The sequence below is a fragment of the Macaca mulatta genome, chromosome 14 (assembly GCF_049350105.2).
Source record: "Macaca mulatta isolate MMU2019108-1 chromosome 14, T2T-MMU8v2.0, whole genome shotgun sequence".
Taxonomy (NCBI): domain Eukaryota; kingdom Metazoa; phylum Chordata; class Mammalia; order Primates; family Cercopithecidae; genus Macaca; species Macaca mulatta.
This window is the reverse complement of record NC_133419.1, coordinates 73175452-73192328: the sequence shown is the minus strand read 5'-3', so window position 1 is coordinate 73192328 and position 16877 is coordinate 73175452. Positions and strand designations below refer to the sequence as shown.

Sequence of the window (16877 nt, the reverse complement as noted above, 5' to 3'; positions counted from 1 at the left end):
ACCTATAGTAATACCAGTACTTTGGGAGGTGGGTGGATCACTGGAGGCCAGGAGTTCAAGACCAGCCTGGCCAACATGGTGAAACCCCATCTCTACTAAAAATACAAAACAATTAGCCAGGTGTGGTGGTGGGTGCCTGTAATCCCAGCTGTTTGGGAGATTGAGGCATGAGCATTGCTTGAACCTGGGAGGCAGAGGTTACAGTGAGCCAAGATCAAGCCACTGTACTCCAGCCCAGGTGACAAGAGCAAAACTCCCATCTCAAAAAAAAAAAAAAAACCTCTCTTCTTTCATAACATGAAAAATGTAAGTGCGAAAGATAGTCATTTCTATGCAGAGTTAAAAGGCAAATTAACATTTTGAAACAATCAAGTTTTAAGTGTTTTTCTGGCTTTCAACCATTTTCTTGAAGTAAGGAAACTAGCCAATGGTTTCTGATTTTTCTTAGCTTAATGCAGATACCGAAAGAGAAGAAGGAGAAGAGTTTGAAGATAACATGGATGTTTTTGATGACAGCAGTTCCAGCCCTTCTGGCACCTTAAGAAATTATCCACTCACCTGCAAAGTTGTTTATTCCTACAAGGTTTGTTTTTCTCCAACATACTGTTATTTAATTCTGATTAACTCTGAAGATACACATGACTGTATCCATCCAGTCTCTCAAGCTGTACTTAGCATAAAATTGTTATTAGGTTAATATTGGGGCAACATAGCAGAATGGTGATGAGTTTAGGCTCTGACTTGACGTCTTTCACTTGCTACTCCGTCTGCCTAGAACTCTTTTTTTCCCCCAGATCTCAGTTGGTTGCCCCCTGGTCCTCACCGAAGCTCAGCTCAAATAGTTCCTCCTTAAGGTCACCCATAACCACCTAAATAAATAACCAACTCCTCAGTCACTACTTGTTATCCCATTGCCTCTTTTACTTATTACATAGCACTTCTGCCAAGCAAAACTTAATCTTATTTATTTTCATATTTCTTTGACTCTCCACTAAAGGTCCATGAAGGCAGAAATTTTGTCTGTGTATGTGTACCTTGTCTGTGTGTCTTCAGCCCCAAGGACGATGGCCAGCCATAGTGGGTCATCAGTAAATAATTGTGGGATGAATACATGAATGTTGGAAGGGAGGCGTGAATATATGAATCTTCTCTTGCCCCTGTTCTGGCGGAGGCATGTGTGAGAAGGGGCAATGCAGAAGGCTATCAGAAGGGAAGGTCCTGGAGAGAGAATCCACCTATCATGCACCAGATGCACTCCCACTGCCACATCCCCGGGTAGCCAAAAGGTGGCAGTGTTTACTCCTCAATATCAGTGATTCCCAGACTTGTTTTGAGTTTAACATCCTTTCATTTTTATATTTAAATTCATAATACTTCCTGTTCATTGAAAGTGTTAGCATTTTTTTTCCAATGTAAATCGTTTTGATAATCTTTTGAAAATTTAAAATCATCTTCTCAGATACTTGGAAAGGTATTACAGGGTATTATAAAACTAGCGTTGGAATTGTTTCCTGATACCACCTCCATTATGTTTACTTGAACGTCCCAGAACTAAAATTTAAGGTCCTTTATTAAATAGAGAGATTCCTAAGTGTCCGAGTGATTTTAAACAGTTCACATTCATTCAACATTCCCGCTGTTGGCATATCCCAGGCACATCCCTGGGTTAAATAGACTATGAACATCTATTTAGTCAGTTAATCATTGAATAAACATATAGAGTACCCAATGTGTGATACACTGGGGGGATGCCAGAATGAATATGACATTATCTCTCCCCTCTAGGAATGGACAATCTACGAAGGGATAAATATTAAAATGGAAAATAGAACAAGTGTGAAAAGATTTATAGTAAAGGTAGAGCCACTAATTCTACTGTGATCGTTGGGGGAAATTTTACAGATGAGGTGGCATTTAAATTAGGTCATGATTTAAGACCTTTCTAGATGCAGTGAGAAGGTAGGGAGAGGAAAGGGCCTTCTAAGCAAAGAGAACAGCAGGTATAGAGGTAGAGTGTGATGAGAGTGTGGGGTGTTCAGGAAATGTTAAATTCGATGGTATAGAAGCATCTGCAGGAGAACAGAGGGGCTGTGCATAAAGATGTTTATTGTCAGATAGTAAAGGACCATGTATACCAGACTTAGAGGTTTGGTTTTTTATCTTGGCTAGGAAAATCCTTAGATGGCCTGAAATCCGATTGGATTTTTAAGAAGGTAACCTGGTCATGGTATAGATATTCTAGGGGACAGATTAGGATACAGAAGGACTGACTTTAAGCCTAATCATAATTATTGTAGTCCAGACCAAAAAGGAGGCCTCTAATAATCTGGTGAGAACAAAGAAAGCTATATTTAATGGTTATATAGCTTAGAGTTGGTTAGAGTTGGCCAGGCACGGTGGCTCACGCCTGTAATCCCAACACTTTGGGAAAATGAGGCAGGTGGATCACTGAGGTTAGGAGTTCGAGACTGGCCTGACCAACATGGTGAAACCCCGTCTCTACTAAAAATACAAAACTTAGCTGGCCGTGGTGACGGGCGCCTGTAATTCAGCTACTAGGGAGGCTGAGGCAGGAGAATCACTTGAACCCAGGAGGAGGAGGTTGCAGTGAGCCGAGATGGCACCATTGCACTCCAGCTTGGGTGACAGAAAAAAATAAATAAATAAACGTTAGAGTCAAAGCCTTAAGAATGTTCACAACTTTTGACCCTATTAGCATCCATCCTAAAGAAATAAATCATAATATAGAAACATTTTTGACACAAAAATGTCCTTTCATATAGTACTGCTTTGTAATATATGGCACTTCTGTCCAGCCAAACTTAATCTTAGTTTTCGTGTTTCTTAGTCTGACTCCCCACTAAAGGCCCATGAAGGGAGAAGTTTCGTCTCTGTATGTTTACCTTGTCTGTGTGTCTTCAGCCCCTAGGACAATGCCCAGCATGTAGTAGGTCATTAGTAAATATTTGTGGAATGAATACTTGAATGATAGAAGGAAGGCATGAACAAATGAATCCTTCTCTTGCCCTCATTCTGTTAGAGACATCAGTGAGGATAATGGAGCTCATGACTAGACGCAATGGCTCATGCCTGTAATCCCAACACTTTGTGGGACAAAAGTGGGAAGATCACTTGAAGCCAGGAGTTCGAGACCAGCCTGGGCAACAAAGCAAAACCTGGTCTCTACAAAAAAAATTTAAAATTAGCTAGGCATGGTGGCACATGCCTATAGTCCTAGCTATTTGGGAGGCTGAGGCAGGAGGATCACTGGAGCCCAGGAGATCGAGGCTGCAGTGAGCCATGATTATACCACTGCACTCCAGCCTGGGTGACAGAGTGAGACCCTGCCTCTAAAAAATAAATTTAAAAAAAAATTAAAATTGGCAGTTCAATGAGAATAATTAAACTAGACATTCATATACTACAGCCATAACGTATCATATTATAAAGATTATTGAAATTTACATTAGAGTTTTTCTATATAAGAAGAAACCCTTTGTAGGGTCCAGCCCCACAGGGTCGGTGGGTTTTTCTCCCCATGTGTGGAGACGAGAGACTGTAGGAATAAAGACACAAGACAAAGAGATAAAAGAAAAAACAGCTGGGCCTGGGGGACCACTACCACCAAGACACGGAGACTGGTAGTGGCCCCGAATGCCAGACTGTGCTGATATTTATTGGATACAAGACAAAGGGGCAGGGTAAGGAGTGTGAGCCACCTCCAGTGATAGGTCACGTAGGTCACATGTCCACTGGACAGGGGGCCCTTCCCTGCCTGGCAGCTGAGGCAGAGAGAAAGAGAGGAGAGAGAGACAGCTTAAGCCATTATTTCTGCATATCAGAGACTTTCAGTACTTTCACTAATTTGCTACTGTTATCTAAAAGGCAGAGCCAGGTGTACAGGATGGAACATGAAGGCAGACTAGGAGCATGACCACTGAAGCACAGCATCACAGGGAGACGGGTAGGCCTCCGGATAACTGCGGACGGGCCTGACTGATGTCAGGCCCTCCACAAGAGGTGGAGGAGTAAAGTCTTCTCTGAACTCCTCTGGGCAAAGGGAGACTCCCTTTCCTGGTCTGCTAAGTAGCGGGTGTTTTTCCTTGACACTGACGCTACCACTAGACCACGGTCCACTTGGCAACGGGCATCTTCCCAGACGCCGGCATTACCGCTAGACCAAGGAGCCCTCTGGTGGCCCTGTCCGGGCTTGACAGAAGGTTCGCACTCTTGTCTTCTGGTCACTTCTCACTATGTCCCCTCAGCTCCTATCTCTGCATGGCCTGCTTTTTCCTAGGTTATAATTGTAGAGCAAGGATTATTATAATATTGGAGTAAAGAGTATTTGCTACAAACTAATGATTAATGATATTCATATATAATCATATCTATTATCTATATCTAGTATAACTATTCTTATTTTATATATTTTATTATACTGGAACAGCTCGTGCCCTCGATCTCTTGCCTCAGCACCTGGGTGGCTTGCTGCCTATACCCTTATGTCCTAATAATAAATTAAAAGGTAGGATACCAAATTGTATGTACCGTAAGATCTCAATTATACATATTTTCCAGCTTTTCTACAATGAACATGTATGATATGATCAGGAAAAACATTGTTTTAAAAGAAGTACAGGAAATTTGGAGAGATACTAGTAGAAACAGAGCTCTGGTTGTCACCGGATACTAGGACTTAAGGAGACAGTATGAGAGTATGTGTGTATTTAATAACTATTTACTGCTCACTGTCTTTAGTTGGGGTAAGTGAGAAGAAATATAGTCCCTGTCTAATTGTTTCTAGTAGGACGCTCACAAAGACAAATTCATTAGAGCATCATGGTAGTCAGTGTTATGGGGACGCTCAGAGCCTTTTAAGAACAAAAGGAGGGCCAGGTGCAGTGGCTCATGCCTGTAATCCCAGCACTTTGGGAGGCCAGGGTGGGCGGATCGCAAGGTCAGGAGTTCGAGACCAGCCTGACCAACACGGTGAAACCCCATCTCTACTAAAAATACAAAAAATTAGCCAGGCATGGTAGCATTCACCTGTATTCCCAGCTACTTGGGAGGCTGAGGCAGGAGAATTGCTTGAACCCAGGAGGAGGTTGCAGTGAGCCGAGATGGCACCACTGCACTCCAGCCTGGGCAAACTGTGAGACTCTGTCTCAAAAAAAAAAAAAAAAAAGAACAAAAGGAGGAGCAGCTTACTCATCATGAGTAGTCTGGGAAAACATATGCGCTCAGTCTCAAATCCAAAGTAATCATAACTACTATCTATCTATCTATTTATTTGTAATCCCTTCAGTAACCCTATGAGGAAGATATTATCAAGCACCCCATTCATTCAAGAAACAGTGCTTGAGCACTTTCCGTGTATCAGTGCTGTGGGCTTTTCTAGGCTCTGGGATATAGCATTGATCAAAATAGACAAAAATCTCTGCCCTCATGGAGCTTATATTCTAATAGAAAAAAAGAAAACTGAAGTTCAAAGGTATCTTACAGTCACTTGCCCATAAAAACATACTGAAGCCGGACTTAAACCCACAGTAATCTGAGTCTGCTCATCAGATAGGAAAGAGGGAACAGAGCCTGCTGGATGGAAGAACACTTGATAAAAGCACAGAGGCAAGGAAGAACATGATATGCTCAGAGAATAGGAATAGTGTGCAGGGGCCAAAGTGTCTAGAGGCCCACTTTGGCCCACAGGGACCAAACTGCAGGGTCGTGATTGCCACACAAAGAACTTCCACCTTGTTAGGTGGAAGAATTGGTCATCACTGCTTTAGGATGGGATGATCAAGCTAGTGTCTGCTTACATTGGACAACTAGTGCTGCAGTGTTGAAAAACTTGCACGGACCTCCATGGCTTTTTTTTTTTTTTTTTTTTTTGAGACAGGGTCTTGCTCTGTTGCCCAGGCTAGAGTGCAGTGGTGTGATCTTGGCTCACTGCAACCTCTGCCTCCCTGATTCAAGTGATCCTCCCACCTCAGCCTCCCAAATAGCTGGGATTACAGGTGCGTGCCACAACACCCACCTAGTTTTTTGTATTTTTCATAGAGACAGCGTTTTTCCATGTTGCCCAGGCCGGTCTCAAACTCCTGGCCTCAAGTGATCCACCCACCTTGGCCTCCCAAAGTGCTGGGATTACAGGCGTGAGCCACCTCACTCAGCCTCTCCATAGGTTTTTATAAGGGCAGCAGTTTATTTGAAAGTGTACTACCTCCCTGGTTTGCTATCACATACATTAACGTCTGGTTGTGTTGATACTTTCTAGGTCTTGCCATGGAAAACATTTTTATTACAAAAGTGCCTTTTGCTGGCATATCCAAGGCATAGTGTAGTTTCAGAGTAGTGAAGGAATTCCATTGGAAAAGCTATCAAGGGTAAATGAGTGGGGTTTTTTCCTTATGTTTTGAGATAAGAGTTAATTTAAAATCTGGCCTTCGAGTATTCTGTGACTGGTCAGCCATCCTCAATATAATTTTTCTGTCTCAGGGAGCTATGGCAACATCCAGAATCTGGATTTTGATGAAATGTTTTAATGTTCATAAAATGGGAAATTGATCTTGAAAATGACCCCCTTTTTTGCCTTATTTTTGTGTAACTTGGAGTTAATTTTACACTTTGAGATTTTGAGATTTTAAAAACTTTATGGTTTTAAGTGATGGTTCTAACCCATCTTGGGACTTGAGAAAAGCTTTTAAGACTGTTTTCTAGAGAGCCAGAAGACAGCAGGCCCCTGCCTATTACACGTGACAGGCAAGGCTGTTAGGAAGCAAAGCCACATGGACTTTCCAGCCCCTCTGTGGAGCCTCAGAGCATTTACAGATTTGGCAGTCTCAAGGGCAACATGTGGGTGGCTGATGCTGGTGGACTGCTATTGTCAGGGATAAAAAAGAAAACCATTATGGTTAGCAGCTTGTGCAGTAGCACGCAAGTGGATCAGCTCAGTCTCCACACCGTTAAGTTGGAACATAAGAAATCCAAACCATGACTGATCTCAATCATTTCCTTTCCTACAATTTTCTTCTTTTAGCCACTGCTTTACAGTGTTTCCAGATCAATCCTAGGCACTGCACCCACTGTCATCAAATTCATGTACATAGTTCTTTGCATTTTCACTGCATGCTTGTCCATGGGAGCCCTCTGGTAGCAGTTCCAACTCAGTGCCTTCTCCTTTGCTTTTGCTTCCCAAATCATCACACTTCTGTGCTTATTCATCCCACATTGACTCACATCCTCCAGAAAATGGCAGGATTGTCATTTCAAAGAAATGGAGGCATCAAGTTGAATAACTTGATACAGAAGCTGGAGTTGGAACCCAGGTCCTCTACTTCCAGGAAGTGCTCTCTTTTTTTGTTTGTTCGTTTTTTTAGAGACAGGGTCTCGCTCTGTTGCCCAGGCTGGAGTGCAGTGGCATGCTCATGGCTCACTGCAGCCTCAACCTCCCAGGCTCAAGCGATCCTCCCACCTCAGCCTCCCGAGTAGCTGTGACTACAGGCACATTCCACCATGTCTGACTAATTTTATTTATTTATTTATTTATTTATTTATTTATTTATTTATTGGTAGAGATGGGGATCTTGCTGTGTTGCCCAGGCTCACATGTTCTGTTCATTGAACCTCATTGCCTCTTGAGGATTCAGTTTCTTCGGTTTTTGTTACGGTTTTATTCTGTTTAGTTTTTTAAAGTAAAACTTCACCTCATTATGAAAGTTTTACAGCATTTAAATTTTTATGTTCAACATGTTTCTCAATATCATTTCAATATTTTGATCCCCAGTTTTTGTCATGATCAGCCCACATCTGCTCCTTATCTAACCTTTTTAATTTTGTCCATGACCATCCTACATTGCAGGCTTCTCAACCAGATGAGTTGACCATTGAGGAACATGAGGTGTTAGAAGTGATTGAAGATGGAGATATGGAAGACTGGGTAAAGGTATATTCCTTTGCTCATATCGCCCCTTCTTGTGACATTTTTAGGAGTTCGTTTTGGTCTTTGTTGTACCCTGTCTAAATTGTGTGTGTGTAAACTTGTTTTGTCACATGTCTTTTACCCAGGCTCGAAATAAAGTTGGCCAAGTGGGTTATGTGCCAGAAAAGTACCTACAGTTTCCCACCTCAAACAGCCTCCTGAGCATGCTGCAGTCCCTGGCCACTTTGGACAGTCGGTCACACACGTCCAGCAATTCCACGGAAGCAGAACTCGTTTCAGGCAGCCTCAACGGAGATGCCAGTGGTAAAGACTGAAACAAGGCACTCTTTATTTGGTCACATTTGACCTAAACTGTATTGCCCTGGAGTAAGCCTTCACTAGGATAAAAAGCACAACTTTCCCCCTGTCCTATAATATGCTCTTCTTTATATGGTCACATTTGTCCTGCACAGTAGAACCCTAAAATTAATCATCCGTGAGTAAAAAAATTACAACTTTAATCCTATTCTGTATGATGCTGTTTTAGTTGTCATGTGAGCATAGGGGTGGTTGCAGAAGCAACCGGCTGTTAATTATCTTACCAGATTTGTTTTTCTCTTGCTCCCTAGTCTGTTTTGTGAAAGCACTTTATGATTATGAGGGCCAGACAGATGATGAGTTATCTTTTCCTGAGGGAGCAATAATCCGTATCTTGAACAAAGAAAACCAAGACGACGATGGCTTCTGGGAAGGGGAATTCAATGGGCGTATTGGAGTTTTCCCATCCGTGCTAGTGGAAGAACTTTCAGCCTCAGAAAATGGTGACACTCCATGGATGAGAGAGATTCAGGTACCTAAGAGGGGAGCTGGTTGAATTAAAAGATGTTTAAAGAAAATTGCTCCCAAGGGGTCTGTGAATTCACACAAAAGTGGGCTGCAGTCTCTGCCTTACCCTCACCGGTCCTTGGTTGCCAGTGTCTGCACAACTGAATTTGGGAAACCAGAGACTTCTCAGTCAGTCCCTTGTGGAATATGGCCATCCTCCCACACCTCCATCTTCCCACATTCTCTTCCCTGCATCGGTTAACCAAAATGCCAAATTATATGTGACATATCAAAGATCATTTAGGTGGAGAAAAACAAACCGAAGAGGGAAGGTATTGCTCTGTGGTTAATTTACGTAGTAAAACTCTTAGCTGGCTCGCTCTCTCCCTCACTGTCAGAGCCTCCTTGCCTAGTCCAGGTCCTGCCAATCTATTTCAGAGAACTAATGAGCCTGCCAGAGCCCCCAGTCCCCACTCAAGTGATCCTAGACTTAGTTTATCACAGGGGAACAGCCTTTAAAGGAACCTCTAATTCAGTCAGAGTTCAGTTTGTCCCCTCAGGGATCTATCATTGCGGGCCAGACAGGTAGAGGAAGAAGGAACATGTTTGCCAATTTTGTTTGCATGGTGATTGTGACCCTTAGCCTAACATGCACAAAACCTGGGGAAGTCAGAAATTCATCAAGGTATTTTATCTTCACCCCAAAAAATCCAATTTGTTCCTTTTGTTGCTGGTGTTCTTTGCTAAGTTTACTGAATTGACTAATTTGGTACATTTTCAATAGAACCCTAGAGAGTGGCATCACTTGATAACTGTTTAAGACAAACTAAAATCAGTAATGTGATGAGATCTGTAAGAGGAAAAAGTGAAGTGCAATGCAAAATTGGGGCTTGAGGTGGTTATTTAATGCTCAGTTGCCTCTAATGAGGTTGACAAGTTTCAGTAGTCAGCTTAGCTTCAGAGAAAAGGGATGTGTACAGAGCAGTCAAAGCAGCAGCCAGGCTGTCCTTCCTGGGCAGAAGCACCAGGTAACCTCACTTCCCTTTGCTGCAGATCTCTCCTTCCCCCAAGCCACACGCCTCCCTGCCTCCACTGCCGTTGTATGACCAGCCTCCCAGCAGCCCCTACCCCAGCCCAGATAAGAGGAGCTCCCTGTACTTTCCCCGGTCTCCTTCAGCAAACGGTAAGGGTTCTCCTGGGCATGGATCTAAATGCATTTTCACTTCAGAAATCTGCATATTCGCCTGAAGGGCAAACAAAACTGCATTTGCTTTTTTTTCTTTTTTTTGGAGACAGAGTCTCACTCTGTCACCCAGGCTGGACACCCAGGCTGGAGTTCAGTGGCATGAGTTCAGGCTGGACACCCAGGCTGGAGTTCAGTAGGCTCACAGCTTAACCAAGTGGCTCAAGTGATAACTAACTCCTAGGCTCAAGTGATCCTCTGCCTCAGCCTCCCTAGTAGCTAGGAGTACAGGCATGCACTACCACACACAGCTAATTTTTGTATTTTTTGTGGAGAAAGGGTATTATTCTGTCACTCAGCCTGGAGTGCAGTGGCAGGATCATAGCTCACTGCAGCCTTGAACTCCTGGCCTCAAGTAATCCTCCTGCCTCAGTATCCCAAAGTGCTGGGATTACAAGCTCGAGCCACAATGCCAGCCTTGCATCAGCATTTTTATTCAACAACTCAAGTAAAATGAGCTTCTTTGGTTTTCTCCCGTAGAAAACAGCCTTCATGCTGAGTCACCAGGATTCTCTCAGGCATCAAGGCATACGCCTGAGACCTCACATGGCAAACTGCGACCTGTAAGTCTCTTATCTTGCAGGATTATAGAATGCATAATTCTTCCAAATTGAAAGGAAGGAATTAATGTTTCCCTGTGGCCCCTATATTGTCACTGACTCTGCCAAACAAGGATGAACTGGGTTTGGGAAGGTAAAAAGAGCTATTGAAAAGGAAGGCCATAGAAATCAACTCATCTTGGAACATTTAATCTACACTAGAACTTTTTTCACTGAGCCACAGTGAGATTGCAAGATGATGGCTATGAAAGTGTATTTAGATTAGAACAAGCTTTATGAGCATTAAAGTGGGCTAATTGTGAAACACTTTTTTGAGTAAACATTTAATTTTCCAGGCCTTTGTTTGCCTCTTTGAGGAATACTGAGATGAAATAATAAGCTAACTTCATGGCCTTAAAGAGCGTTTATTCTCCGGGTGAATATATTATAGCAAAGTTACCTCTGTCTTCACCCTTCACTCTACTGCCATCTGCATTCCACCCACCACTGTACTCCAAGATCATGACTTGCACATTGGTAATCCAGTTGGATACTTTGCAATTTTGTTTTCCTTGACCCCATTAGCTTTTGATACCATTCCTTTACCACTGGCTTCCTTTGGCTTCATTCATTCAGCAAATATGTATTGAGTGCCTTCTTAAGGACTTGAGTCTTTATCCCAAATGAGATAGGAAGCCATTGTAAAGTGGTAAGCTGGACAGTGTTGTGGCTGGTGCATTTTTATAGCATCGCTATGGCAGCTAAGTGGAGGATGGATGGAGGCTGGCAGAAAGGACCTAGAGAGCAATTAGGAGATTGGGGCAGCATCGAAGAAAGAGGTGGTGGCAGCATGGACTGGTGGGTAAGAGTAGGAACAGAGAGCAGTGGACTGATGTGCTTCTCTACCACATTTGCCTCGTTTGCTTTCTTCCTCTCTGGTCCTACCTTTCTGTGGACCTTTGCAGCCTTGCCTCCACCTGCCTCTGCTGATACTTCTCATTGTTCTGTCCCTGGGCTGCTTCTCTTGAAGTTGTTGAAAGCACTCTTACCAAATGACCTCATCTACTTCCACAGCTATGATAACCATTTATATACCAGCAAGTTTCAGATTTGTAACTGCCAATCCGATCCCTTCACTGAGCTTCAGATTTGTGGATGTCTCTGTTTATATATCCCAGATCCCCAAAACTCAGCAAAAATGAGTTGTGTTCCCTCCCAGACATGTTCCTTTTTCCATATTGCCTATCTTGGTAAATGGAACCCCCATCCTACTGGTGTTCTGGCATCATTCTTAATACCTCCCACCCCTGCCTCCCACAGTCATTCCGAAATCCTGCCAGATATACCTTGCAGACAGCTTGCAAATCTTTACACTTCTCTACTTCCCCTACTGCCAGTACCCTTGTTTGGGCTATTGTCAACTCTCATTCAGAGGACTACAAAAGTTTCCTAAGTTGCCTTCTTACCTGGACTCTTGCTTGCCTCTGATCTTTTCTCTAATTGTTACCTGAGTCATCTTTTCACAGATCTGATATTGCTTAAAATCCATCAAAAACTCCTCTTTTGCCTACAGAATAAAGCACAGATTTTTTTCTTCTTAAAGCAGATGTTTAAACATGGTTTAACAAGGCCCTTCACGACTTAACCCCAGCCTACCTTTCTAGCCTTACCTTTTGTAACTCTCTTCCCAAGATATGCTGAAATGTTTCATTTCTCTAAGCATTGCTCTCCCTTGCTTCCAACCAGACCTTTGCTTTGGAGGATGTGCTACGATCTTAGTCATGCGACTCTTGTGCCGCCCATGAGGTTTTTAGCCTAGACAAGAGGCTGATTTGTGGGCTTGATATTTCACTGAGAACAACTGCTTCTCAGTGTAGGAAATAGCGAAGACTAGGTTGAAAGCATGTGCTCACAACATTTCTGAGACCCCTAGGGTGCCCACGTCCTTGGACAGATGAGTGATTAGGTTTTGGGGATGCTTCAGATACTGAGTCAGGAACTGACTGACAATCTACCTAACTGTTTCCTGCTCAGGTCCGGGCAGCTCCCCCTCCACCTATGCAGAATCACCGAAGGCCAGCAGAGAAGATTGAAGATGTGGAAATCACACTGGTGTGATGATGGGCTTGCCCATCCATTACTGCTACAATCAAGGCCAGGCTTGGAGTTTGGCCAGTCTTGTTTTTAGGCACCTTTGCATGATGATGACTCTTGAACAGAGCAAAAACAAGGATTATTTGTGACTGGGTGACCTGGTAGACTCCTCCCACGTTTTGAATATTTCGTGCCTTTTTTTTTGTTGTCATTTTCTATGTCATTTTTCCTACCATAGCACAAATCCTAGTGGACCCTAGGAGCAAAGAGGGGGGCAGCCCTCATGCCTAACAGTGGTCTGTTTTTATATGAGACTCAAGACCAGGCCTCATTCCAGGGCACAGTCCCTAAATTACTGATCATGTGCACTCGTACAGTATATTACTGTGACCGCAAGGATGTGGCAAAGATTCTCATCTTTCTTCAAGTGGGTTTTGCTCATCTGATTGAGAATTAATCAGATCATGTTGGCTACATAAGGAAACAGAAGGAGGGATTTCAGGAGAGGCTGGCTCCTCCCCAAGGTTAGTCCCCAGACTGAGAAAAGTGAAACCTTATTGGGAAAAATTGGACTGCCCTGAATTTAGCACCAATTGCATTAACGCACATCTCTTCCACAACTAACAGACTTAAAATAACAGTGTCCTTCGTATTAATATCTGTGCCATTCATTTAGAATTAGCAGAGCTAATATGGAGGGGCTGAACTAGTAGCCACATCTTGTCCATCACATAGACTAATAGAAAGGAGGCTATGGCTAAAGCAGAAATGGAGCTTCCGGATCTGAAATTAGCCAATATAATGTTATTTTGTATTTGGGTATTTTTCATCTTAATTTTTACAGCATATACTCTTCTTACCAGTATCCTTAGAATCTGAATGTCTAGATAAGTTGAGGACACATACCTGCATTGTTGAGCTTCTCTACTGGGGAGGCCCCTGGCATTATTTTATTCCCAAGCCAGCAGACCGGCCCAGCCAGCCAGGCTGTGGCTATCCCAGACCAACTGCTACGGTGGAAAATGGAGCTTCCAGGTCCCACTACCCTGACATTTCCTTGGAAGGAAGAACCTGGGAGCCCGTGGAGGAAACCAGCTTCCTGTGAGAAAGGACTGAAGGATTACACACCCTGCACAAGTACAGATTGACCAGGAAAAGACAAGTGTCTTCTGTGTGTCACAGGGAAAACCAGGAGTGGCCTTCTTTGCAGGCCAGCAAGCCTACAACAGCAGGTGCCCCCGAGTCAGGTACTGACTCTCCGCTGTCCACTGCTGTAGAAGGTAGGGAGCACAATACCTGGGGACTACGGGATGTTTGCTGGTTGTGGTTTTGTTTTTTGTTTTCTAGGTTAAGAAATCAAATTTGCAGAATTTAATCTAAAAGTTGCATTATGCTTTGAAAACTCCATCCCTCCTAAGAATCTTAAAAAACTTGAAATGCTCACCAAATGTCCCCATGGGATTTTTGACCAAAAGTAAGGTCATAACTGAAGAAATTTTTAGTTCTTTGATCACTTCAGTGACAATACCCATTGATGAATCTTCTTCATGATTTGGGATTTTTTGTTGTTGTTGTTGTTTTTTACACTTCTTAACCTGTTGATCTATTTGAGGTCTTTTGTGTTTATCAAACTTATTCTTAAGTTTAAAAAAGAAATTAAAAGGGTGGTTTTTTTAAGATTTTAAAGTTTGCTAACATATTAAAAAATCTTCAAATGCTTATTAAATAGAGCAGTTCTTGCCACCCAGTCTTCTTGTATTCTCTCTTTAGCTAGCCAAATTGTCCTTGAATTTGGGTTTTCCACAACCTCAGAGGGTTATCTGAAATCTTTTGTTGTATTTTAAAATATTTTTTGGAAGAGCTGCTAATTTTATTTTAAAAAACAAAGTTGTGAAAATATGCCTCCTTTTTAAAAAATAACCCCTCCATCCCGGACATGGAATCCAGCACCACAGTGCACAGGTCAGGGCTCGGAGGGAGCCTCTGTGCAGATGTGTTTTCTTTACAGTGGCTGTAAAAAGTTTGTATTTATTATGTATAAAATGTTGAATAATTAAAAAAAATGGAATTATGTTTTCTAAGATTTAATATAGAAAGACTTGGGTAAACAGACCTTTCCAAAAAGCCCATGCTTCTTATAAAGACATTCCTGGGCCCTCCTTTAAACCAGCTAACAGACAGAGAGAGGAGAAAGTAAATTAATCCATCCATGATACAGTCCCTGAAGCCACCCATGTGCTAGGTGTAATATCCTGGGTACTAGAGATGGCAGTAAATAGGTTACGGTCTTTGCTTTTCCCATGGGAAAAAAGAAATATGTGAGGACAGTACTGTGGGACATGTGCTAGAAGGGAGGGGCAGACAGCAGAGAGGCAGCTGAGGAGGGAGCTCTGATTCTGCTGCTGGAGGGGTGAGAGGAAGGTCACTGAAGTCCCCTTGCCGGATGTGACCGCTGGCTTCCAGGAAGCAGGCATTCTGAATGCCTCTCCCCTTTCCTAAACCTCCACCCTAAGGAGTAATGAATTGTGTGAAAGGAGATTTTCTCAGTCTCATGGGTGGATGGAGCATTCTTAGTTAAAGGCTAAGTCCCTCTGGCTTCCAGCCAGCCACACCGAGAACCAGGACACAGCCTGTTTGGGGAAGGGCTCCACAAGCTCTCCTCTTTCTCGGAGCAGGGGACGTGCAGTAAGTATTTTTCCAGACATTTTCCTGTGCATAAGACTCTTAAGTGTACACATTGCTTGTTTACATAAAAATGTGTTCAGCCAGGCACAGTGGGTCATGCCTGTAATCCCAGCACTTTGAGAGGCCAAGGTGGGCAGATCACCTGAGGTCAAAAGTTTGAGACCAGCCGAACCAACATGGAGAAACCCCGTCTCTACCGAAAATACAAAATTGGCCAGGCATGGTGGCTCGTGCCTGTAATCCCAGCTACTTGAGAGGCTGAGGCAGGAGAATCGCTTGAACGTGGGAGGCAGAGGTTGAGATTGGGAGGTGAGCTGAGATTGCACCATTGCACTCCAATCTGGGGAACAAGAGTGAAATTCTGTCTCAAAAAAAAAAAAAAAAGTGGTCCAGTATAAATGTTGGGTAGATTCCTAAGTGTGGATTTTGAGAGTCAAAAAGGTATGTATTTAATTGTGTTAGATTTTGCCCAAATTGGCCTCCTATAAGGACTGTATCCATTTATACTCCCACCAACTGCATATGGACTTGGGAGCCAGGAGGTCTGGGTTAAATCCTGGCCCTGCCACTTGACAGCCATGGGGACTGAGCCTGTGTCCTCATCTGGAACCTGAGAATAAGACTGTGGCTCCAGGAAGCCATATAAAGTGTGTGGCACAGGCTGGTCACCACAAACTCTTCTTACTACCACCTCTCCTGCCTCTTCTCAGTGTCCTTCCCTTCAGAACTAAGGTTCTTGATAGTCTTCCAGGCCCACAGTAACACACAGGGTGTCATAAGGCCCAAGGGAAAGAATGTGTGTGAAGTGCTCTACCAAAAATGTTGAGAAGGGCTGTCAGGACTCAAAATGTCATCTCCATCTTCTGACTTCACTGCCAGTGAAAGCTGCTTTCAGTACTGGAAGCTCCATCTGTGACCAAGGGCAAAGCTTAGCTAACTGCCTCACCCCAGCGTCATAGCTAAATTTTGGTCTCCATGACAGGAACTGACTTGATGCATGATGCAGTCAGGCCACAGGTTCTCAGCACACCAACTAGTTCCCCTTCCTCTCTGACCCACCACCCCAGCCACATTCACAAGCCAGAGACCCAGTGGGAGGGCATCATCTGGCCTTAGCCCTGCCACTGCTTGATGGAAGACCTTTCCCTCTAAGGTACCACATCCTCAATTTTGAAAGGAATGGAATGATGGCTGGGCACAGTGGCTCACACCTGTAATCCCAGCACTTTGGAAGGCCAAGGCTGGTGGATCACCTGAGGTCAGGAGTTTGAGACCAGCCTGACCAACGTAGTGAAACCCCGTCTATACTGAACATACAAAAATTAGCCAGGCATGGTGGCAGGTGCCTGTAATCCCAGCTACTAGGGAGGCTTGAGGCAGGAGAATTGCTGGAACCAGGGAGGCAGAGGTAGTGAGCCAAGAGCATACCACTGCACTCTAGACTGGGTGACAGAGCAAGACTCTGTCTCAAAAGAAAAAAAAAAAAAAGGAATGGAATGAGGTGATCTCCAAGGGCTTATCTAATTCGCATGCCCTGGATGAGTTCAGTTTCTAGATACAGAGAACATCACAC

At 43.5% G+C, this 16877-nt stretch overlaps 1 protein-coding gene across 4 annotated transcripts in view; it reads left to right on the top strand.

Annotated features, from left to right (window-relative positions):
- The window catches only part of FCHSD2 (FCH and double SH3 domains 2), a 332064-nt gene extending 317449 nt beyond the window's left edge, over window positions 1–14615 (top strand). For 3 of the 4 annotated variants that reach the window (XM_077961195.1, XM_015115119.3, XM_077961194.1), the window contains 7 exons: window positions 449–583; window positions 7859–7942; window positions 8065–8242; window positions 8548–8768; window positions 9797–9926; window positions 10467–10549; window positions 12560–14362. In XM_077961195.1, coding sequence (XP_077817321.1) covers window positions 449–583; window positions 7859–7942; window positions 8065–8242; window positions 8548–8768; window positions 9797–9926; window positions 10467–10549; window positions 12560–12643 — 915 coding nt within the window. In that variant the 3' untranslated portion in view covers window positions 12644–14362. 4 annotated transcript variants of the gene reach the window in all.
- The last annotated feature ends 2262 nt before the right edge of the window (window positions 14616–16877 follow it).